The sequence below is a fragment of the Periophthalmus magnuspinnatus genome, chromosome 17 (assembly GCF_009829125.3).
Source record: "Periophthalmus magnuspinnatus isolate fPerMag1 chromosome 17, fPerMag1.2.pri, whole genome shotgun sequence".
Lineage (NCBI taxonomy): Eukaryota > Metazoa > Chordata > Actinopteri > Gobiiformes > Gobiidae > Periophthalmus > Periophthalmus magnuspinnatus.
Genome location: NC_047142.1, coordinates 14,279,848 through 14,304,822, shown reverse-complemented (window position 1 = coordinate 14,304,822; position 24,975 = coordinate 14,279,848). Strand labels below are relative to the sequence as shown.

General features: G+C 39.5%; 1 protein-coding gene across 1 annotated transcript in view; it reads right to left on the bottom strand.

Moving 5' to 3' along the window:
* The window catches only part of LOC117384736 (cadherin-18-like), a 145,095-nt gene that overhangs the window by 10,418 nt on the left and 109,702 nt on the right, over positions 1-24,975 (bottom strand). The window contains exons 7-10 of the mRNA XM_055228284.1: positions 24,508-24,761; positions 23,349-23,485; positions 12,503-12,627; positions 4,421-4,535 (exon numbers count right to left, since the gene is read on the bottom strand). Of these exons, the coding sequence (XP_055084259.1) occupies positions 4,421-4,535; positions 12,503-12,627; positions 23,349-23,485; positions 24,508-24,761 (631 nt within the window). The remainder of the gene's footprint in view (positions 1-4,420; positions 4,536-12,502; positions 12,628-23,348; positions 23,486-24,507; positions 24,762-24,975) is intronic.

Sequence of the window (24,975 nt, the reverse complement as noted above, 5' to 3'; positions counted from 1 at the left end):
TTATTGCTTCATTATAATCCTGACCTTTGAGGCAACCGTTCCCTCATCTATACAAAGGTTTTGGTATGGCAGAGATTGTTTTCCCAGATAAGATAGTAGAAATGTTTGTTGTTATGCAAAATCAACTTTTTGGAGCGTTCTACCATGTTATAAAGTTCCCTCGTCGAAAACATGCCTGAAGAGGTTTTAGATGTCATCCATGCATGTTTGAATAATCTAGCGATCTCTCCCGGGCACTATTCAGAGTCCATAAGCCTACGTCACCCATACCCCAGCAGGACATAAGCATGATACAAAACAGTACACTACAACTTGGCAAATCTGATGCGACGTGCAATCGTTTCATTAGCAAAATGCAGTCTGATTGTACTGCAATCTGAAGGGGGAGTGTCTTAGTGTGGGGAACAAAGAAAGAGTGAAACTTATGAAACATATTAATACTTGTTTTCTGAGATCTAAATGGTGATGATCTAAATATAGTATGTGTTCAAATCATGCCCCTTAGAAGTGTAATGCCCCCTCTTTAATTATTTTTGTCATAATGCCCAGACACCTGAGCATTCTAATCAAATCAGTTTCTCTCTCCCCTCATTGGCTCAGTGACTCTCCACCTGTCCTGGTCTATGTGCAAAAATTTACGGGTTAAAATCTAAAGAGTTGGTTGTGGACTAATATCCAAATGAAATCCTTCCACCTGCTCCAGAACTGCAGTGCATGTAACTAGTACAGGCAGTGGTGTGAATGCTGATGAGGACAGTAATGGTCCCAACTAAGCCTCCCTTGTCTGCACTGGACAATTAGGCTCTCTGTCTGCAGATCCCCCCACAGCCTTCAGGGTCTGTGCAGTGGGCCAAGGAACAGGGAGCAGAGGTTAACTGAGGAGGCCGACTCAGAGTAAACAAAGCCACTGCTATAGGCGTCTCATTAGAGTGTGTTCAGAATTGGACTTCAGTATCAAATGAGCATCCAGTTTTGATGCTAGTTTTTATCGATTAGAATCTGATTTTCAATGCTTTTGATAATCCTAATACAAAAAAATCAAGAAAAGGAATGACGCAATTACAAAGACAATTCAAATTTCAAGTCCACAACAGTCCTTTCTTAATGAACATATTTATTTAGCCTACTCTGTTATAGGATTTTTCAGACTGGATCATTCACAGTCTTGTCTCATGTCTGGTTCCAACTGTATTAACAACTGCTGTGTCCCTGGACAATGGTGGATATTGGCAGACACTCAGGGACAAGCTAAAGGAGTGTGGAGGAGTGGGCCATAGATTCAGGTGTGACTGACAGAGGTAGGTCTGCGTGGGATAAGGACAGGGCATTGGAGACCACGCAAACAAGAAAGAGTAAAAAAAAAAAAAAAAAAAAGTTGAACAATCAGAATTTTTGTGTGAGACTAGTTGTCCCTGTCTTTACCCTATGTGCAGCTTTTTCATTTAAGTTGTTTAACTCTTTTAAGCATGATAATTATGTGTTCTTTCTGCTGTAGCTCTAACTAGTGCTCAGTTTAAATGCAAGTTGAACTGCTTCATGAAGTTAAATCTTGGAAATCATGGAAAGAGAACCAAACATCATTATAATCATTTTTGCTGTTGATCACCAAAGTTAGCTATTTTACATCTAAAAGAGCCTCTACCTGATTTTCACACCACATTGTTAATAGTCACATGTATTAAAGTGATAGTATGTAACGTTATGGAAGTAAAAACTGCATGATGCCGTATAAATAAAAAGTTAAAACCATACGTCAGAACATTTGCCATGGACAGAATTATGGGCCAAATAAGAGTCAAGTTGCTATTCACAGGAAGGACACAGGTTTTTATAGGTTCCAATGCAATAATAACACCGTAATAATACGATATGCTTTTATTTTAGTCTATTTTGGCAAAAAAAGTGACAAATGGCAAAGTGAAACTGGGGTGAAACAGTCCAAGTACAGCCAATCAGAGCGCTGCTTGATGACAAATAAAAATACTTATTAATTATTAACTGCAGACAATGTTCAGCGTTCTTATTTTGTCAGTAAAACTTTATATTCAGCTCTTCTTCACCATCTCAATCCACAAGGCCCCAAAGTGACATATAGTTTTCGAATACAAAATGATCATACTCTACTTCCATTGTAATACCAACATTTCGATCTGCTGGGGTCTAGGCTCCAAAATATGTATTCATTGAACTATTCATTTCATCTCGCCATATTTACACTCGCAGCAAACAGAAAAAGCTGCTGTCTTACTACTTATCTTATCCTTATTTGAATTGTGAAAACAGTTCTATTTTAGTGAATCCCGCCACTCCCCTCTTCGCTGGCTTTTACTCATTAATAACACAGCGTAAATAAGCTTTTAAGTGACATAAAAGTATGCACCATTCCTCAGCTGTCTTCCATTCCACAGTCGTACTTAAAACTCACCACCCAGTAAATAGATCCTTCCTCATGAATAAAAATTGTACTTTGTAGTCTGTTTTTGATCGGGGAAAACACACAAGCATTAAAGCAGAAACAGTTCGTATTTTTTGCCATGTCCAGAGACTTACAAAAACAACAGCGCTTTTCAAGGTTTGGCTCTCCGCTCCATCTGTGCGGGAGCTGTCAGTGCGGCTCATTACAGAACGATGTCTACCTGATTCGCGTCTGAGGTCAAACAGTAGTAATGCCAATGGGGACGGATCAGGCGGCGAGACATGGAGCGATAGCCACTTTGACTGAGAAATGTCTGACAGATAAAAAGAAGTGAGAACTAAAACTATGGCGCTTCTAGAAGCAGCAGCAGTTATTTTCGGATCATGTTGAAGCGGATATGACAAGTTTTCATGTTTTTTATAATTAACACTTGGTGCAGGGGGGATAATACCTGTGCTAATGTTTATCACAATTTACATCAGTTAATTAAGTGTCAGTTTGTGAAAAAAAAAAAGTTCAGAAAGTACAAAAATACAGGAAGTAGTGGTGTGAGTACCAAAACTGAATACCACTGCTTATATTGGAAAGTTCAAGACAATTTATTTAAGAAGACATTTTTCTGGTAGTTTAAACCTTCATTTTAACAAAGGACCTCAGTTTTCATTCCAGATACTAAACAGTAAGTATAAACTGAAAAAAACAGCATGTGCAATTTGGAAAGTGAGCGTTTTATTTCTGCTGCAAAACTGGTATGTGCATGAGAGTGTTCAGCAATCAGTGCCAAGTACTACGTGACATCACACATCGCTTCATTGATTCAGCAGAAATGCATATTTATCAGCCTTATCAGTTTTATTTCTGCTGCAAAACTGGTATGCACATGAGAGTATTCAGCGAGCGCAGATGTTTGTGTGCCTCTGGTCCTGTGAGATACTGAATTGTTGAAGTGTTTCGTTGTGCAAATTATCGTTTACCTTTACTTCTGGACATTTTCGCATATCATTTGGATGGAGGAGTGTCTACCTGGGAGACTGAGAACTTTGAACAGCAGGTTAACCGGCATTATCCTTTTCCGTTTGGACTTAAATGTGGGATGGCAGATCTACTTTGAAAACATGTTATTATCTTATCTGTCCTGGTTGCTTTAAAGCATTTAAAATCACTATCAAATGCCTTTTTTTGTACTCAAATTGCATCAGCTATCATGTGTAAAATGTTAGCACCTGTCTCCAACGTACTACTACTACTACTACTATGTATTATTATGCGGTTTTAGCTCTCACAGTTGTAATAAATCTGGCAACATTCATTAAACAATTTAATTTGCATTTCCTCCAACTCAGATTTTGTGCATGTTGGCAAAAAACCACCGCGTTACATATTCATTCAGTTGTAGGAACAAAAATGTCTTCTTTAGCGTCTCTGTGAGAAATTACGTCGGGTTTTTGCTCCACATTTAGCGTGCTTAGCTGTTTAGCACATGAGCAAACGCTTGATAAACGAGGCCATAAAAGTATAGAAGACATTTAGACAAATTTTGAGCCTTGTTAACATTATGGTTGCTAGGAAACAATTATGGAATTACCTCTATGTGTAGTATATGTGCTGCCTGTGTCTAATCAACAAGTAACATGATGAAAAAAATAAAAAAAATAGAAAAAGGTAAGCAATAGTTGTTGTTTTTTTGTTGTTTTTTTCATTAATCATGTTGTCAGTAGTAGAAATCAGTTGTCTAACCTGTAATATGACCTTTTTTTTGCATCTTCATTTAATATTTAGTTATTCCATGGAAACAGAAAGTTAAAACCATACTTTGGGACATTCACCATGGAGATAGATACATTCCATACATCCCATATAATACAAAACAGAACACACCTCAACATATTCTTTGAAGAGGATTGTTGATTAAAAGCTCAGTACAATTAAAAATGTTATGGGACCTAAACAATTTTGGCAGGTCTAATATTTCTCCGCGCCCATGCTAATCTGCTAACGTCTTACCTCCGTTGTCCCTGATGGTGAAGTTGGGGTTGACTTGATGCTCTGGAGGAACCCGAAATGAAAACTTCCCATTTGCAAAGTTGTCCCTGTCTGCTGCGCGGATGGTCTGGATCACCTGAAGGAGGACAGAAAGGAAGTTTAAGCTAATTACAAATTACAAGTCCTGTTTTTTGTTTTTTCTTAAAGTGGAACTAAGCACTAAATCAACTTGCTTTTTTGCTACTAACCTGTGTACATGACATTTTAACAGTATTGGTTAGTTCCTACTCCTATTTTTTTGGCAATTTCAGAGCAAACTAGATACATTTTCAGATTCAGTGTGTGCTAGCCACTGCAATATCAAGTACTACATGACATCACACATGACTTAACTGATTCAGCAGAAACTCACATTTTTTATCTTTATCTTGTCTTGAGTTGTTTTCGTTCTTGTTTTGTTTACTATATTTTTGTTAGATTTGATAAAGGAATACAACATAGAAGGTGAATTGGGCCCCATTCCTGAAAGCTTCCTTAAAATGTGTTCATAACATCCACTTTAAGAATATTCTGAGAGACCTCTGCACCAGATTCACGATGCGTTCTTAAGTAGCCACTTCCACTTCGCACTTTCCACGAGTAGCAGACCTGTGATAAATAGCGATGGAGGGGGAAATGGGTGAGTGCGCTGTGGTCCTGGGGGTGATGGAGGTGCGGGGGTGTTGAGTCCAGTGCAGTGACCAAGCGTAGGGCTGTAACAGTGGCTCCTCATAAATGTTATTGAATTACATTGTAAAAAAAAACCCTAAAATTTATAAGAAGGCTTCATGAAGGCCCAGTGATTTTTATAGCTGAAATAAAATTAGCTTTTATATTTAGTAAAAAAAACTGCATTGAAATCAGACTAGTCATACTGTCTTAACATCCAGCCCCAGTGGAAGACTAAGATAACAGGACTGACTGGCAGGACTACAGCTTCCTCATGAATAAAACAGTGCTTTGTTGTCTTGTTTCTCATTAGTTACACACACGAACATTCAAAATTTGGTATTAAAAGTCAGTATTTCTCATGTTTTCCAGAGTTCCCTTCTTGGAAAAACAACTTTATTCCTCGAGGAGTTTGTTTACTGGCAACTGTCCGATCCATCTCTGCAGTACTAGTCAGAGCAGCTCATTATGGAGAGCTGTCTGCCTGATCTGTAACTGAGGTCAAATAGTAGAAGACCAGAGGAGACAGATCAGGCAGGGGAAAAATAATATCAGCAGGAACTCGCAGAAAGTGTCCGGGCAGAGGGAAGTTGCATTCAAAGAAAAATTAAAAGGCCTGTACCTGAATTTTTATTCTTTCAGATCAGGAAAATGCCTCAAAAGAGCATATAGTGAAAGCAAATGGGACTAAATGAGAGGGTAAAAGTTAATATCTAGATCACGAAAACTAAAACTACTACCCAAAGTAGATACTCATTTGAACATGTACCGATACTGAAAAATATGAAATAATAATAATAGTTAGAAGAAGAAGAACTAGAAGAAATAGAAATAAAATAACCCCGGAATTGCCAATCTCCGCTAAAGAAAAGGTAAAACATCGCTGTTAACTTGAAAACTACTACTTCATGACATCACAACGTACAACAGAGCATTTTAAGCTTTGGAAATGTAGACAGACTAATACAAAGGGTTTCTCAAAATGACATAACAACATTCCAGCGCGACTTAAATCTCAGAGTCAATTTTGTGTAATATAGGGCCTTTAATGCATGTCCACATTTTTATTTTACAATAGTTTATCATATTATTGGTCTTTATTTTCTGTTGCACCAAAACACCTGAGCAAGTTCCTAGTTTGTGAATTCTTTTCACTGACAATGGCAATAAAACCGATTCTGATTGTGATTCGGACTGCCAACTACTCAGCAGGAGACAAATGCTTCAGAGAGCTGCTTGAAGTCATTGAGCTCTCATATGTCGTACCAAACAAAAAGGTAGAAATCTCATTAACACCGTGCTTTTTTAGGCTCTAAGAGAAATGGTGTATAAAATATGAGAAGAGACAGCTACATAAAAATAAATAAACTTGATGTCAACCGCTGCTTTAGAAAAGTGTTCATTTTCAGTCAAAAAGAACTGCTGAAAAAGTGTGCAGTTTGGTTTGCAGATGATGGACGAACATCACTGTGTGTGCAAAACTATTTCAAATTAAGCACAGCACCTGCAGTTCCTGTTAAAAAGATATATATCAAAATAAATAGTAAAAAAAGAAGATCCCTGCCCTGACCAAAATTTGAAATAAAACATTTTTTTTTAACATACTTTTGCTTTAGTACCGTAGGAAAAGAAACGCTGGCAGAGTATAAATGAAATGCCCACAAGATGGTACAGCACATGTCGGCACATATCTGTCGGCCAGATTGGCAGACCAGAAGGAGCCTGTTTGGATGAGTCTGGCATCCCTGAAAAGCCCCATTCCAGCGCTTGTATCTGCTGAATGTGAAATCATCATGGAGACTCTCAAAGTGCTTGCTCCATGATGTAACTACAGTGGAGCTGTCAGAGGTCTGTGGAAGCAAGGTCACACCACTCCCTGCAAAAAAAGCTGTGAAAACTGAGAAAAGAAGGTAAACTGTGGCCAATTCTGAAAGGTCCAGTGTTGCCTCTGGGTCTTCAAATGCATCCGAATTTTAAAAGAAAAAACACAAAAATCAGAAGTACAGAGATGAGGATCTTAAGACCTTCATAACACATGTTCAGCCTGGTCCCTCTTCTCACTTGTCACCCAGCTCAGGTACTTCATCTGTTTCAATTTTTGATAACTTTTTGTGCAAGTCGTGTTAAGTTTTGTGTTTTTTTATGCTAGACAGTTTATGGTATCCTCTCGACATGGACGTGCTACTAAGCCCCACCACAGTGTCTCCACAGGGGAGGGGATGTGTGACACACCTCATCACTGCTCTACACATATGAGCACTGTCTGAAGCAGCATGGCTCTCCTTCAGTCTGCTCTGTGACCACACTCCATAATGTGACCTGGTTTCACATGTGCAGATTCCAGTTGCAGATGGATCTACAAAGCAGTGTTTGTAGGTGGAGTGCCCACGGAGGCTTTTATAGATCAGGAGTTTACATGCACCTCTCTTGGGCACTAGGTGTACGCACTCGCACTCTTACACATCATTTGTGCTACTTAGTTATGATCACGGTTTAATTATTTGTCCTGTGCTTCAATACTCTTCACATCCTCCTGCCAATTTCCTCCCTCTGCTCACTGAAGAACACTCTCCAGCCTCATTACTACACATGACCAGAGCAAATCATGGTTATAGCGACAAAACCGCTTTCCTGAGCCAAGCTGGCTCTCATGCTGTCTCCAGCTCTCTGCTGGAAGTTAACCGCAGGCGGAGCATTAGGAGCGAGTTTTGCACCTCAACCAATGCTTCTATTGTGCCTGTCCAAAGGTGTTCACTTAGTGGCCGTTGCCTCGGTGATATCGCTCCACATTTGCATAAAGTTGACTTGAGTTCAGCTCAGGTTGCATGGATCTCAAACCTCCTCCTGTTCCAGCAAAAGAGGAAATGAATGAGAGTTGCTCATGTTGCTACTGGGGACATGCTGTAGTTTCAATGCTGAAATCCAGTTGGTTTAAATCTAAAATGCCTCTCTCTGATCTGAATGGTCACTATACAAACCTCAGCACCTGCAGCAAGTCATTAATCAGTGCTAGTGCAGCCTCTGCAGCTCAGTGAGTGAATTCTGGAGGTTCTGAGCTTTCACATGAGGCCTGTCCATGTACTGAGAATGAGAAAAACTGGTACGTGTCCTATAATCCATATCCATAATAATCCATAATCCAATCCGTCAATAACACTGACATGACATCAAACGGTTATGACATTATTGGCCTTTATTATGACATTGTCATGATATTAACTTTAAACTTAGGCTAATATAACTGACCTATTACATTACAGTTTGCAACAAATACAATAAAAATGACTCATGTGCTAAAAATGCCATTCCATACCAAACGAGTAGTGTGTGTAGCCACGTCTGTCTGGAGAGATGATCCTTTTCACTGCAAAAGTCTGATCAGAGCGGAAACATCTCAGAATTATTTATGTCTACGGTTCTTGTCACTAGGGTCATTTCAGCAGACTGTGGGGACGATATACACATGAGCCACTGAAAACAACTAGGGGCACCAACCTCCTCACAGTGAAGAGAGAGGAAAGAGGAGAGAGGAGCAGAGGAAAGAGGAGCAGAGGAGAGGCAGGAGGAGACAGGGGTTGAGGGTCCATGGGACAGCCTTTCCTCAGGCGCAAACAAAGGATTATTTTATATTATTATTTTAGGACTTTTAGGTCAAAGTCACACTGACGGCATATGTTTGAATATATGTTTTATTATTATTATCAAATTCAGGATTATGCAACATGTCATCCATCCTTTTGCTGCTGTCCCTGTACTTGTGCTATTGCAACGATACAAACTCACTCTCACTGTGGGACAAATACAGTTGTATTTTTGTATGAGATGTCTGCCTCCTGAACCCTCGCTCTCCTTGGTTTCCTTCTGTTGCCTCCATTGAGCTTTGGGACATTACTTAATATGGCACATTTGATTGTCAGCTGAAAAATGGAGAAACAAGGAGGGAAATCACAGAAGCGAGGAAAGAGAAATAAGACGCAGCCTATATACTGCACTCATTCACAGAGCCACTCAGACACATAGCTCAGTAGATTGTCCTCGCCACGGGTCATGTGAAAAAAGTAAGCAAAAGTTAGGTCAGAATAGATTACTGTACCTCTAATAGTGTATTATTGTGGTTTATACTGACCAGTCTAATGACCATTGCTGTACATTACTTTTCAAGGTGTATTATAGGAATTTTTTGTGCACTACTTCTTCAACCCCTGACATTCAGACAGCACTCAAAATGGCATGACCCCTATTTAGTGCCCTATGTAGAGAATACAGCCAGTGTTTAACCTCATCTGGGAACCACGTGAAAAATATATGCAAATTTGGGACAAAACTGCAGCCACCTTTTTGTAAACTGTGCACATGGTGTTTGCTGTTAAGTATAGTGCAAATAAAGGAAAAAAGCACTAGGAACAGTAGAGAATGCTACTCAAACATCATATACACAGTTTAGTGGTGATTTTATGTTTAGTTCCACTTTACATTGAGGATTCACTGTCTGAAACTGATGGTGTGCTGCCTCCAATGGCCAATACGTTCCATGACTGCTCTGATCAGCGCCCATCAGAAACACTTGACTGCAGAGGCGGAGTTAGACGTGTCGATACCTATTTGACCAATCACACTGTTTCTCATAAGTCCAGAGCCTGCACTTCCTCCTCCCCTCCCCTTGAACACTTCAAACTCCGCCCCTGCAGCCATGTGTTTGCAATTAATCTAACCAGAGCAGAAATGTGTGATGACACTTGCCTCCAGAAATGTATTGGCCACTGGAGGCAGCACACACTTAGGCCCTGTCCCAATACCAACACTATGCACTACACACTTGAGTGAAGTGTGTATTTTCTGAAAGTGCGTTCAGTGTGTGAGTGTACAAGGGCACAAAGGTGAGTAAAATGAGAACTGGGTGAGTCTGCACTTCAGATGACTGGCGTACTAAAGGTGGTTAGAGTAAACATCCAAGCTGCGTTAAAAAAAAAAACAGCTGTCAGCAAATGTTGTTAAACTGCAGTTCAATGAATCAGAAAGCCCCAGTCTAGCCCTGGTTTAATCATTTGCTGAATTGGCCATAAACAAGTAAGATCTGTGTTCCTGTGTTTACAGTGTTTGTTTAAAATATCAATATAACAGTTAAGCCATTCCTTCTCATTTTATCCAGTTAGTTAATAAGATGCTAATAAGGTGCTACGCTGTTTAAAAAGGTGCCAGTGAAATGCATTGTGGGGAATACATTTACCTGAAGTCTGCATCTCTCCACACTCATTGAAGTGCGGAGAGAACAGTGTGGAGAAGTGAGGATCAAAACATTGTAAAGAATTGGGACTTCACATGAATGCAAACAACACAAAATAATAGGGCATGATGTTAGCTGCTAAGGGATATTTGTATGCATTTGAAATTTAGAAACCTTTTATAAACCATACAAAAATATTCCTCTATCCTTCAAGCTCCTACAGTCCAGTGGGGGTTGGTCAAGAATACCAAGCCCAGGATCAAGACTTCCTCTAACAGGACACCTCTGACCCTCAACTTAGAACCAAGCTGGGAGCTGGAAGTGCTGGGAGCAATAAGAAGTCAATGCTAATTCCTTGAGGAGTTACCAGTTTGTTCTTGTATTCTTTTAACAAACAAGAGAAACCACTGAGAGTACGGCTGAACAATAAAAAAAATAATAATAAAAAAATCAAATTAAGATTTTTCTGACAAGCATTGCGATTAGATTTACAATTTCTGTTTTAATAATGGGATTCTGTTTAAAGTTCACATTTTAAACAACGGACTGAATTATGAACTTTTCCCACCTGGTCAATCGTGTTTTTAATAGACCTACGTGACCAGTTTTCACATAAAACTTGTCATTTGTTAGTTGTGTTACTTTTGGTTTCTTACTTTAGGTTCTTTTGTTTTACATATTTAGGCAAATGTTTTAGTCCACTTTTGCTACTTTGCCCTTATACAACCCTGTACATTAAATTACCTCTTTATTTCACAGTTTTTCCATGTTGGTTTTTGTTACTTCCCTGATCTTAGACGAGCTGGGTCGTAACACTAATACAAGAATCACATTTCAGAACATGTTTGTACAGATCTAAGCTACAGGGTTAGCAGTTTTTATGCAGAATAAGACAAGAGATTGTGTCGTTTATGGAGGAAATGATGTGCGATTATATGCGATTTACCAATTATGTCCATGCAAATTGTGATTAGCCTTGCAGCCCGAACTGAGAGGGCAACAGGGTCATTTGTTTCTACCAGGTATCAATCAAACCCTTACAGGCAGCATCACAGCACATAACTGAGCATGTCAATAATGAGGGGAAACAGCAAACAAAACCCATCCAAACAGCAAACTGAATACATAAAGACCCAAAACAGTCCATGGGTCACCACTGCTCCTCCATGTTTCAAAGTGTCTGATTTCAGTTTATTCTTGCCAAGATAAATGCTTGTTACGTCATGCGCTGGCTGTGAACATCTGCTGAATAAGAAATTGACGCTACAATATGTAATCTATTCATTTTACACAGCATTTTCTCTTGTAATAACACAGAAGCTACTGCCAGGGTCACCTTTTTATTAAACACACCTGGTTCTCGATCATGGGGCATTTTGAACAGTGACACGAACTGCAAATAGGCAGAGACTGGCTGCAGTGTCTGGAAAAAATAGACTTCTTGCGGCTTCTTTTTGCAGACCTGCACTTCGAGTTGATTGAGGTAGAGTACTCTGTTTTTACTGCTTTTACATTGCACAGAAGCCAACCCAACCCTAGCAGTCAGTGTACACATGGCATAAAGAAACAACTGCATGACACTATCCCAGACAGTTGTTTCTGTGTCATGGTCAGAGGTGGGTAGTATTCAGTTACATTTACTTGAGTAACTTTTTAAAGGACTTTTCAGGGTACTTTTGTGGCAGCATACTTTTACTCCTACTTGAGTATTATTTTATTGAAGTAACAGTACTCTTACTTGAGTAAAAGTCTAGAGTGAGTAAGTCTACAAGTGACAAAAGCTTTACGTTGACGATATGAAATGACCTCAACATTTGTGTTTCTTGCATTGCTCCTTCAAATATGATTTAGTTTGTCTAATCTCTGCCTTAAAACACCAAATTTTGTGCATTATTTAATATTTTGTCCTTCAAATTACATCAACTTAAATTACAAATCAGATGTCTTGTGCTGACAATTACTTTTTACGTTACTATTAATAGAGTTGTAATTTCCCCAAGCACTTTTTACGCTTACTTGAGTGAGTTCTTGGACTATTACTTTGTACTTCTCCTTGAGTAAAATAATTGATACGTTTTAACTTTACACTTACTTGAGTACAATTTTAAGGTACTGCACCCACCCCTGGTCATGGTGCAATATCAATGCAGGAGAAACAGCTCTGGACTGACCTGTCCTATCTTGGTGTTGTCACAAGCAATGATGGCGCTGTTGCCCCCGGCGACAGATGGGATGTTGTCGTTGACGTCCAAGACCTGTATGGTGACCTGAACATAGCTGATCATACGTGGGTTATCTGCAAACAACACACAGGAGAATAACAGGTCACATTGGAAACATGGTATTTGTAGAACTGTGTTTGAAAATAACTGAATTACTAATAAATGTCATAATAATGTTACTGTCAGCATGATTTAAATAAGACCTATTGTGCTTGTATCCACTTTATAGTTATATATGACACCCGTGAATGTTATAATTTGCAGATTTTAAATCAAAACATAATATTTATCTAAAATGACTTATTAAAAAAAAAGGTGCACTTAGAAAACTGGTGTCCAATGGGAGCTGACGTCGCCGTAAACATCATCCAATGGATAACTACAGATCACGCTAGCAAGCTGCAGATTCCCCCCCCAAAATGACCACACAGCCAAATCCTATATGTATCACTAAATAAGAAAATAAAACGAAGTTAGTACAGAGCAGTGGGCGTGTACTTGTAGCGGTGAAAACGAGAGCTGATTGGCAATATGGCGCCTTGAAAATAAGTGATTAAAAATTGCAAACACGCACGAATCACTCCAAATACCACTCTGATGGGGTAAACGACTATCACACGGTTAAAAGCACTGAAAAGTTGACTTAACATAATAGGTCTGCTTTAAAGGTGCACTGTGTAACTTTTCTGGTGGATGGACTGCCACCTGCTCGTCTACACGGAGATATTATTGCTTTGCCTAGAATGTTCCACAGTATAACATTAAACTTATCTGTCTTGCTTATTTCTTGGTGTTCTTATGCTAAAACAATGTCTTATATAACATGGATTCATACTGTGAACAACCTGCCATATCTGACCCGTAACTTGGCCTGGTGTGGTCACCTGCTTGTTTCCATGGAGAAAGATAGATTTAATGCCATATGTGGAGAACAAGTAGAAGGCCCTTCACCAGAAAAGTTACATAGTACACCTTTAAAGGGCCCATATTATGTTATTTTCTTATCCGTGTGATAATGTGTCCTCATCAAAAATGTGCCTGGATTTGTGTTTTGTTTCATTCACACATTTAACACACACACAATGCATATTTGAGTTCTTCTCTCAGTTACAGGTCAGATCTGTGAAGAGGCAAGCCCGCACTTTTTAAATTTTTCTTTTTTTTTTCCGTTTGCATAAAACAAGTGTGATTGAATAAATGCAAGATAGGTATGTTTAATGCCCTACTGCACAACATTTCAAGCAATAACATCTCTTTTGATACAAGCGTGTGGTGGATCATCTGTTACATATTGAACCTTTAAGATAACTTGAAACTGGTAAAAAAAATAATATCCAAAGCAATTACACAATTTACACCAATTAAGTTATTAAATCTAAAAAGGTTTAATCTACTGAAACTAAGCTTAATGTTTTAATTTCAAGTCATTTGAACTCATTTCGATATTCACTTTTTGCATTGTTCTAAGTGCTCCACTCAAATGAGGTAACAACATTATAACATGGCTTAAAACTCACAAGAATAAAACTTTCTGTAATATAGGACCTTCAAGTATGAGATGCCGTAAAATTAAATTAAATTACTGTGATGATAAAGAGAAATTAACTATGAAAGTGACCAATCAGATGTAGCATTGACCATGAACAAAGTTTTTTTTCTGTCATTTAATTGGCCTAAAGAACATGTATCAGATTTTTTTTTTTTTTTTTCATGTAATAAATCAAAAATGGTGCTGTTAGTGCATGCTGGTTGTTGTTAGTTCTACAGTGATTCCAATGTGACACTCTGATCTCTGAAAGTTGAAAAGCACTTAGACTTATAAATGGTTGAACTATTGGATGCTAGGAAAATGTTAAAGCAGACCTATTCTGCAAAATCGACTTTTCAGAGCTTTTAACCATGGTGCATTGCTCAAACATGCACAAATCACTCAAAATTTTGATCGTTTATTTTCAAGACGTCAATCTACCCCCGTTTTCACCGCCACTGGCAAACACCCACTGCTCTGTACTTACTTCGTTCTCCAGTTATATTTTCTTAATCAGTGATATGCGTAGGATTTAGCAGTGTCATGTAGTCATTTTGGTACAAATGAAGCAAAAAAAAATAAAAAATTCCGCGACTCGCTTGAATGATCTGCAGTTATCCATCGGAGGCGCCGACAGCTGCACGGCTCTTTGTTGTGATGACGTTGTTTTAGATGAATATTGCGAGTTAAAATGTGCAATAATAACATAATGATCCACAGGTGTCATAGATTATAACTGTAGAGCAAACAAAAGCACAGTAGGTCTTATAATATCATTACAAAGTGAGGAATATCATGTATATAATAGGAAATCATGTACTGTACAGCACCTTTTAACACTTTTTTCTCCAAATTATTGAAAGAAATATGTAACACAAGTGAATTAGCAATATGGAAATTAGCAATAGTTGTTCATTTAATTCTCATGAGTAAAAGTATTATGCATAACTTTTACATTAACTATATCCATGTTATTTGGCGTTGGTTCACATGAAGAGCAGACGAGTCCTTTTTATTCTAATCCTCTCAGAGCTTCAGATCGTGCATAAGAGTCCTGAATGTGAGCCGTGGAAATGGTAAGCCTCTTAATATCAAACAGACTGAGGTTATTAGGGACTGAAAGAAGAATTTATATTAGAAATGTTTTGCGCTATACCAAGGCTGGTCAGAAATCGGGTAAAAAATATCTCCTATTTTACTTCGATGTGGTATTAACTGATAGGATGTAACATATTTAGATCAGCTTTTATTATTTTGAAGATGCTATATCCGCCGAAAACAACTTACCATGTTTTATAAGTTTCACTTTTGTTTTTGATGCTCCCAATGCTAAGTCACTCCCCCTTTAGAGCACACTTCAGATGACGACAAGGATGGCCGTTAAGGAAACTACTGCACATCACAATAGGTTTGTCAAGTTGCTGTGTACAGTTTTGAATCATGCTTCTGTATTTTTATGGGGAATTGTCGCGTGAGAGCATGGGTGACGTAGGCTCGTGGGCGGAGCCTTGCACAGAATCTTCAAATAGGGCCCGGGACAGCTTGCTAAAATAGTCAAACATGCATGGAAGACATTTAAAACCTCTTCAGGCATGATTTTGATGAGGGAATAAAGTTATAAATGTGGAAAGCAAAAAACAAAACAAAACAAAAACAGCATAATCCCACTGTTTAACCTTTGAGCGCTACATCATGAGGTCAACAATATACATGGGACATCCTTCACCGCCGAGGACCAGTCAGGGTTAGACAGGTTTTATAACAAACCATTCAGTATGATTAAATACGCCACATCTCTCTTTTCCACTACTAATTGGCTACTAAATGAGGAAATATATGTGGAGAGGCTTTTATTATTAATTAAATAGACACACTGAACTGTCTGAAGGGCCCTCGCCCCTTAGAGAAGAGCAGTCTCTCCCTGTTGGTAGTCCTTATGCATAACATCTTACAGGGTCAGACAGAAGACCCATATCCTGGAATCACGGTTCTATTTTATCCATGTGTTATTTTCTTTTTCTTTGTTGTTCTGTGTTCTTGTTCACACTTACTTTTTGACATTTCACAGTACATTTGTAGATTAAGTAATGAGCAACGGTATACAAAGCTGTGCGTATGACAGAAAGGTTTTTATTCTGCGCTCTTCTCTTTTAATGTTCATTTTACGTTGATTATTTATGTTTTGATTTGTTGTATTGGGATTTTAATGTCTTTCTTATTCTGTAAAGCACTTTGAATTACTTTGTGTACGAATTGCTATACAAACTGCTTTCAACATTTAAAAAAATCAGATAAAGACGGGAGATTTATATTAATATGGAGTGGTGCAGATGGTCATTTGGTCACATTCATGTATGTTTATCCACCGCCTGGGAGCAACTTGAGGTGAAAAGTTAAAAAATATATATAAATTAAAGTGACAGGAACGGAAACTCAAGAGTTTTTAATGTGTGGTTGGGACCTAAATATCCGTCTGCAACAGAGAGGATCCCGAATCAACACTTTATATAAGAAAGTCTCTTTTTGAGGAGTTGGTCTGATTGATATTTGGAGAGCTCTTTTCCCCACGAGGCATACGTTTGCTTAATACAAGAATTATGAGAAACTTTATAACTTTTGGAAAAGACAAAAGGACAAAACTCAAACTTGTGAGACGGGGACTATAGATATGAGCGATCACGCACACTTCTGTCTGTCGCTCAATTTAAATGTGTGCCCCAAAGTCACCACATTGAAACTGACTTCACCTGTGCTCAAATATATCAATTTTAAGAAAGAAATCGAGAAAGAAATGAAGTTGCTTCTAGCCTCCAATACTCTGGGATACTATAAAAGCTGTTATAAGAGGGACGATTATAGCAATAGCTGGACGAAACAAAAGAATGGAAAAGGATTTAAAAGACCTGGAAAGTGAACACAAACAGACCCTTTTAGCAAATATTTTCAACTAACGAATTAAAACATGTTAGAAATTAAAGGAATAGTTTGAATACGCATGAGATTAAAAAGAAATTCATGTTCAAAAATATGAAAGTGGATCGAAATCAAGGAAATATTAGCTTGGAAATTAAAAGTAACTGTAGTTAAAGACCCAAAATCTGAAAAGATAGTCACAAAATTATAGGAAATCCACAAAGCAATTCAAGCATTTTATAAACCATTATACTCTAAAGTCCCTGGAGGAAATGAAAATGAAAATGATGACTTGTTAAACTCATTGGACTAGTTTAAATGAAGAGCAAAATGAAAAAAATGACAACCGATAAAATGGTGGTGGAAATTTAGAAAGTCATTAACTGACTTAAATCTAATAAGTCGTCAGGTTCAGAAGGTTGTACAGCTGAATGGTACAAGGAATTTCAAAATGAGTTGATCCCTATAACACTCCCCGTTAAAGCATATGAAGGTAAAAATAAACATCATACAGACCAATATCAGTTCTTAATATAGACTACAGACTGTTCACATCTATAATGGCCACATGAACGGAGTAGTTTTTACCCATGTTGATATGTAACGACCAGACTGGATAATATAATTAATGGATTATAAGAAACTGCCAGACACATGAGAATATTGCTGAACTCTTCATATAATAGACGATAATAGAGATAGATTTCGTTGGACTGCCTTGTTTCGATTTCATTTCTGCAATGTCACGAGATTTATTTCCATCCAGTGTTGCATTCATTTTTCACCAGGATCTTGCATTGATGATGTTAGAATCTGACCGCTGCACAAAGCCTTCTCCAGCACATCCCAAAGATTCTCAATGGGGTTAAGGTCTGAACTCTGAATCACTCTGTCACAATTTGAGCCCGATGAATCCTGGCATTGTCATCTTGGAATATGCCCGTGTCATCAGGGAAGAAAAAAAATCCATTGATGGAATAACCTGGTCATTCAGTATATTCAGGTGTCAGCTGACCTCATTCTTTAAGCACAGACTGTTGCTGAACCTAGACCTGACCAACTGCAGCAACCCCACTTTTTATTTATTTATATTTTTGGCCAGGTAGTATATTTAGAGCCACTAGCCCAGTCCATAAGACAAGACCAACAGATCAAGGGCAAAACTATCAAAGGAAAGGAGCATAAACTTGCTTTGTTATGCTGATGGCATTTCATTTTTTTTAGGAGAACCTACAAACTCCCTACGTAAACTGATGCATCTGTGTAAACAATATGGCAAACTGTCTGGATATAAAAGTAATATGAATAAAACTCAGACACATTCCCACATATAATTATAATCCACCAGTGGAAATAATTACCAAATACTCAATGATGTGGCACGTTGAATCCTTAAAATACCTGAGTATTAATATATCGAAGTTAACTATGTTCCTTTACATAACAAAATAACTGAACAACAAACAATGGAATTTGATCTATTTTTTAGTTTGTCTTCTGTCCATCAAAATGAATGTCCTACCACTGTACTGTATTTGTTTCAGACTGTACCTGCACATTTTGATCAGAACACATTTAATGAATGGGACAAAATGATACCACAATATATATGGGAAAAGAAGAGACGTAGAATCTCTTCAAAACTCTGCAATTGGCTGAAGATAAAGGAGGATGGGGTCTGTCGTATATAAGGAATTATTACCAGGCAGCAGAGATGAAGACTGTGATAAACTGGTGTGATGCATCGTACAAGGCTCCATGGAAAAGTATCAACCTTTTCATTGCATGCACTGGTAATCCATGGGTGTTGTATGTGTATGATGTTGACTTTTTAACCAAACAAATTAGATTCACTCATTCAAAATTTGATCTTCTAAAGGACTAGCACTAATAAGAAAGTTGATTAAAGACGGAAAATGAATTGGTTTTGAAATATTGAAACATAAATATAATATGGAAAAGCAAGATCTACTGATACCTGCAAATACAACATTACATACTGTAGGCCCAAAGGATTGTATGGTATCTAAGGCTAATATGGACCAAGTCAAGTGCTTAAAGATGCATATAACGGTGATACCAACCATTTCTGTATACATTTTTGATGAATTATACGTCCCACTCAACTGGGAATGTTTATGGAAGAAAGAAGCAGGAACAAATATATCAGAGGAAGAATCGACTTCTATATGGGAATGTCAGTGGAAATGTACTGCCTCACAAAGATAAAAGGAGTCCAGATGGAAAGCCATGATTAGATAGTTTATTCCCGCATGTCAGAAGACTCACTATGACGGAAATCCTCCTATCTGCTGGAGAAAATGTGTCTGATTACAAACACCTGGCTACAGTGGCGGAGTTTGAAGTGTGGATACCTGCTAGCCCCTCTTCCTCTATCCATCCGTCTCCCTCCTCTTCCCTCCGTCTCTCTCTCTCCCTCAGAGCTGTCCTCTCTCTTCTCCGCCTTGTTCCTCTTTCCTGTCCCTGTCTCTGTCTATTTCTCTCTCTCTCTCTCTCAGAGCTGTCCTCTCTCTGTCCCTCTCTCCTCCACCTCCTTCATATTTCCTCAATATCTCTTTTTCAGAGCTGTCCTCTCTCTCTCTCTCCTCTTCCTCCCTCCTCTTTCCTCCATCCCTCTTTCTCATAGCTGTCCTCTCTCTCGCTCCGCCTCCTCCCTCCTCTTTCCTCCACCTCTCTCTCCTCTTCCTCCTCCCTCCTCTTTCCTCCATCCCTCTCTCTCAGAGCTGTCCTCTCTGTCTCTCTCTCTCTTTCTCCCTCCTCTTTCCTCCACCTCTCTCTCTCAGAGCTGTCCTCTCTCTCTCTCCTCCTCCCTTGTCTTTCCTCCACCTCTCTCTCAGAGCTGTCCTCTCTGTCTCTCTCTCTGTCTCCTCCCTCCTCTTTCCTCCACCTCTCTCTCTCAGAGCTCTCCTCTCTCCTCCACCTCTCTCTCTCAGAGCTGTCCTCTCTCCTCCTCCCTCCTCTTTCCTCCACCTCTCTCTCTCCTCTCTCTCTCTTCCTCCCTCCTCTTTCCTCCACTTCTCTCTCTCAGAGCTCTCCTCTCTCTCTCTCTCTCTCTCTCTCACCTCTTTCCTCCACCTCTCTCTCAGAGCTGTCCTCTCCCTCCTCCTCTCTCCTCCACCTCTCTCTCTCAGAGCTGTCCTCTCTCTCTCTCTCTCTCTCTCTTCCTCCCTCCTCTTTCCTCCACCTCTCTCTCTCTCAGAGCTGACCTCTCTCTCTCTCTCTCTCTTCCTCTCTCCTCTTTCCTCCACCTCTCTCAGAGCTGTGCTCTCTCTCTCTCCTCCTCCTCCCTCCTCTTTCCTCCACCTCTCTCAGAGCTGCCCTCTCTCTCTCTCTCTCTCTCTCCTCTTCCTCCCTCCTCTTTCCTCCACCTCTCTCAGAGCTGTCCTCTCTCTCTCTCTCTCTCTCTCTCTCTCCTCTTCCTCCCTCCTCTTTCCTCCACCTCTCTCAGAGCTGTCCTCTCTCTCTCTCTCCTCTTCCTCCCTCCTCTTTCCTCCACCTCTCTCTCTCAGAGCTGTCCTCTCTCTCTCTCTCCTCCTCTTCCTCCCTCCTCTTTCCTCCACCTCTCTCTCTCAGAGCTGTCCTCTCTCTCTCTCCTCTTCCTCCCTCCTCTTTCCTCCACCTCTCTCTCTCAGAGCTGTCCTCTCTTTCCTCTTCCTCCCTCCTCTTTCCTCCACCTCTCTCAGAGCTGTCCTCTCTCTCTCTCTCTCTCCTCTTCCTCCCTCCTCTTTTCTTCCACCTCTCTCAGAGCTCTCCCCTCTCTCTCTCTCTCTCTCTCTCTCCTCTCCTCTTCCTCCCTCTCTCAGAGCTGTCCTCTCTCTCTCTCTCTCTCCTCTTCCTCCCTCCTCTTTCCTTCCACCTCTCTCTCTCAGAGCTGTCCTCTCTCTCTCTCTCTCTCTCCTCTTCCTCCCTCCTCTTTCCTCCACCTCTCTCTCTCAGAGCTGTCCTCTCTCTCTGTGCTAATCCTCAGTGACACGCGGCGCCCTCTGCTGTGCCCTGCTGTCTGTGCACATCTGCAGACCAGAGCAAAGAGCTTCTCTCAAACTCATGTGGACGTTAAACTCCTCTGCTCTGCCAGACTCACTTTTACAGTCGTGTTTTCTTTCATGGTGTGGTGAAGGAGGAGTGGGCTCTCATCTGCCCCTCCATTTGCTTGTGATTTTTAGAAATAAGTAAAACTCCTGGCAGGGCTCCAGACTAACAATTTGAGTTGGGTGCACAGATGCGCCTAAGATTTTCCTTTGGGTGCACCAGAACATGATTTGGGTGCAATAAAAGTGAAGCCATGATATTTTATTGTTCTTAAATTGCTTCAACAATAAGGGCTAAATGAAGAACGTGGTTGTGTACTTTTACCCGGATACACAATTCATACTCTATACTACATACTTTTTTTCAATAGTAGATCTTTTGACACATTTTCTTTTTCACTTTGTGCAATAGCAGCCTCACTTGACTAACTGAACACAGTGTGGAGGATCTGCAGGTTTGATGTTTCTCTTTAAAGGTAAATACTGTGTCTGATTCACACAGATGATAAAAGTCAAACTTATGAGCTCCGTGGTACATTTAATTCTGTGCACCGGAGCATGACCTGAGCGCATCGGCCTCAGATAATCGGCTTTAGCGTCTGGTCAGGGTTTAGGGCAGAGCAAAGGAATTAACACTTATTTTTTGCTGTCAATTAAAACAATGATTTAAATGTGTTTTATATTATTTAATCCGTGCTTATAATGAGGAGAGAAGACGCAGGTGCACGTGTGGCCAGACTGGTCGCACTCTGGAGCCCTGCCTCGTCGTACACAAGTGTTCAGAAATGTTACGCAGTCCTTTTTCAGAATGAAAATGTGCCACTACGGAGATGCAGGGCCTGTCAGCTCTAAGGTTTTAAACAGCAAGTCAATGGACCTCTTTCAAATATTTAGTAGCTCCTTGCTCCTGCATGATCCGGGCTGCTTTAGTCCCAAACTCTCCTTAAATCAGCTACACTGTTTCTAGAAAAGATGACCTGTGCATCTCTAATCTAGGCTACACGTCTTGAAATGAGGAAATGTACCAAAAGCTCCTTCATCCATAGATGTGTCTGTGCTCAGTCTATGCGATCAGAGTCAGATGAGGACTATATCTGCAGGGCCAGGCTATACTCTCCCTTTAAAATTAACCAAATGCAAATGATTCTTTATTACTTACTTAACAAGACACTGCAGGTGAACAGGAACAATCTTAAATTTATCTTAATACTCAAGTCGCTTTGCGGGGATGTTACATTAGAGTCTATTTTTAGTTTATTTTTTAAGTATATTTTTTAATTATTTAAAGCTATTTATCTATTATCTTGTTTTATTGCATGCACCATTTTCCTTCTGTTCTCTGACTGTGCGGTGCAATATTGGAATTTCCCCACTGTGGGACTAATAAAGGCATATCTTATCTTATCTTATCTTATCTTAGAGATGTCAATATGAAACATCTGCTGTAGTTTATTCACAGAAATGTAAGGAAAAAATGTCATTATGTAATATTTTCCTATATAAAAAAAGGCATTTTATCTGTGAAAACTATTCTTTAAATCTCAGAAAAAGATAGAGCCAGGTTTAAATTTCTTGTTTCACTTTGTTGTCATATTAAATAGTATATTAGATACTAAAAAACATTATAGAGACTTAGTATTTGAGTTAAAACTTTAATAAATCAGACTTGGAATTAGATATCAAAAAATCCTTCTTTAAGTTTTTCGTCAAAATCTTATTATGTACAAAACTCTAATGTTTGGTGTATGTAATGCTACTTTAAGGGGTGATCCTTAAAAGATCTAATTTTGAGTGAACAGCCTTACAAAGGGCCCATATTACACTATTTTCTGAACCATGTTATAATGTTTCCTCATCAAAAACATATGAGGAGCTGTTTTGTTTAACCCCCAAATCCTGCACGTTGAGCCTGAGTTCTTCTCCCAAACAGAAAACACTCTGTTCCACCTTGCGATGTCATGTCGTAATACACAAAGTGCTCCACTGTGTTTTTAAACCCCATACACCTTCACTAGATCATTTGGATAATTTCAGCCAAAGAACTAAATGTAAAATGTGGCTGTTAACTTGAAAACTATCACTTCATCACAAGGTTGAAGATGAGATGTAGACAGACTAATAATAAAGGGTTACTCAAACATGTATAAATGAAACAAAACACAACTCCAGGTACGTTTTTGAGGAGGTTTTGCTTGTAGTGTCTCCCCTTAAAACCCCAAAAAATTAATTTGACAGAATACATTTACACTCTTGTCTGCAGTTATAAAGCAGAGTCCCAGTGTTGTGTGTATATGTGTGAACTTACCAACCTCTGCAGCCATCACAGTGAGGTTGTGCCAGGCCGCCTCTTCTCGGTCCAGGGCCTGATTGGTCCGGATCAGTCCACTGTTCACTCCGATGGTGAAGAACATGGGGCTCCCCTCCTCCTTTTCGATGAAGTACCTGTGTAGATAAGCAATCGGCAATTTATTTTATGGAAAGTTGCAGTTTCCATGGAGATGTTATTGCTGTGCCTGCATTGTACCATAGTAGTATAGCATTAAAGAGGGGCTATTATGCAAAATCGTTTTTGCTTTCTATCATGTTAGAACATTCCCTTTTGAAAAACATGCCTGAAGTGGTTTTAGATGCCAATCCATATGCATGTCTGTGTATTTTAGTGATCTCTCCCGGGCCCTGTTCGAACCTTCCTTACGGGTTAGTTGTAAGATTCTCTGCAAGACTATATCATCCATGCTCCCACATGACAATTCTCCATACATATATAAAAACATGCAACAAAACAGTACACAGCTTAACTTAATAAACTGGGATGCACGCTGATTGTGTTGTGATGGTGCTTTGAAGTGTGGGTGACTTAGCACAGGTAGAGGAAACTCAGAGTGTCAAAAACAAAGGTGAAACATGTTAAGATGTTGTTTTCGTGTTAGTAGTTAAATCCCTATAGAAGTAAAACACCCTCTCTTTAAACTTTAACAAATCATTAATTCATTCTCAGGTGTTTTATAGGCCCCGGGGAAGACTCAGGACACACTGGAGAGGCTGGCCTGGGAACGCGTCGGTATCCTCCCAAAAGAGCTGGAGGAAGTGTGTCTGGAGAGCGAAGTCTGGGCCTCCGTGACCCAACCCCAGATAAGGCGGAAGAAAACGGATGGATGGTTTTATTTAGATTATATTATCAATGGGTAAACACACTCCCACTCTCACTTTGAACCATTTCGTAGCCTTGGTCATTTCTCTCACATTGGCTTCTGTCATCTAAATACATATAAAAAGAGCCAGTCTTTTGAATGGCTCTTTAAAACGAACAAATCCAAATGAGGTGAAAATCAAATCACTAAGCTGACATTCCGCTAATGAAGCTACTGCACATCACATCAGGTTTATCAAGTAAGTTGCAGTTTGTACATGTTTTTGTACATTTATGGAGAATTGTCATGAGTAATATCCATAGAACAACCCACCTGATGGCGCTGTTGGTTGTATCTGGGTCCCGCGCAGACACAGTCCCCACCTGCGTCCCTGCGGGTGAGTTCTCATACACGTCCAGGATGTAGAAGTCCATGGAGAAGAGAGGGGGCTCGTCCACGTCTCCCACGATCACCTGCAGAGACGTGCTGTCCCTGAACGGCCCCAGGTGGGAGTACCGCGACTCAGGTTGAGGGTTCCACACCTCAATGTTCAGAGTGTGCACCTTACGCTTCTCGTGGTTCAGAGGCTGTAGAGGAGACAACCAAGACTTTAAACAAGACATATTATGGTTTTATCTATTTGTATTGAAAGTTTTATATTACACTAAATAAGCTTGTGAGTTTTTAGCCGTGTTTAAATGTTGTTACCTCATCGAATGCATACCCAGAGTGTGTCTTTGTGAGGAAACAACATTATTACATACATCAGAAAATTACATAATATGGGCCCTTTAAAGTGGG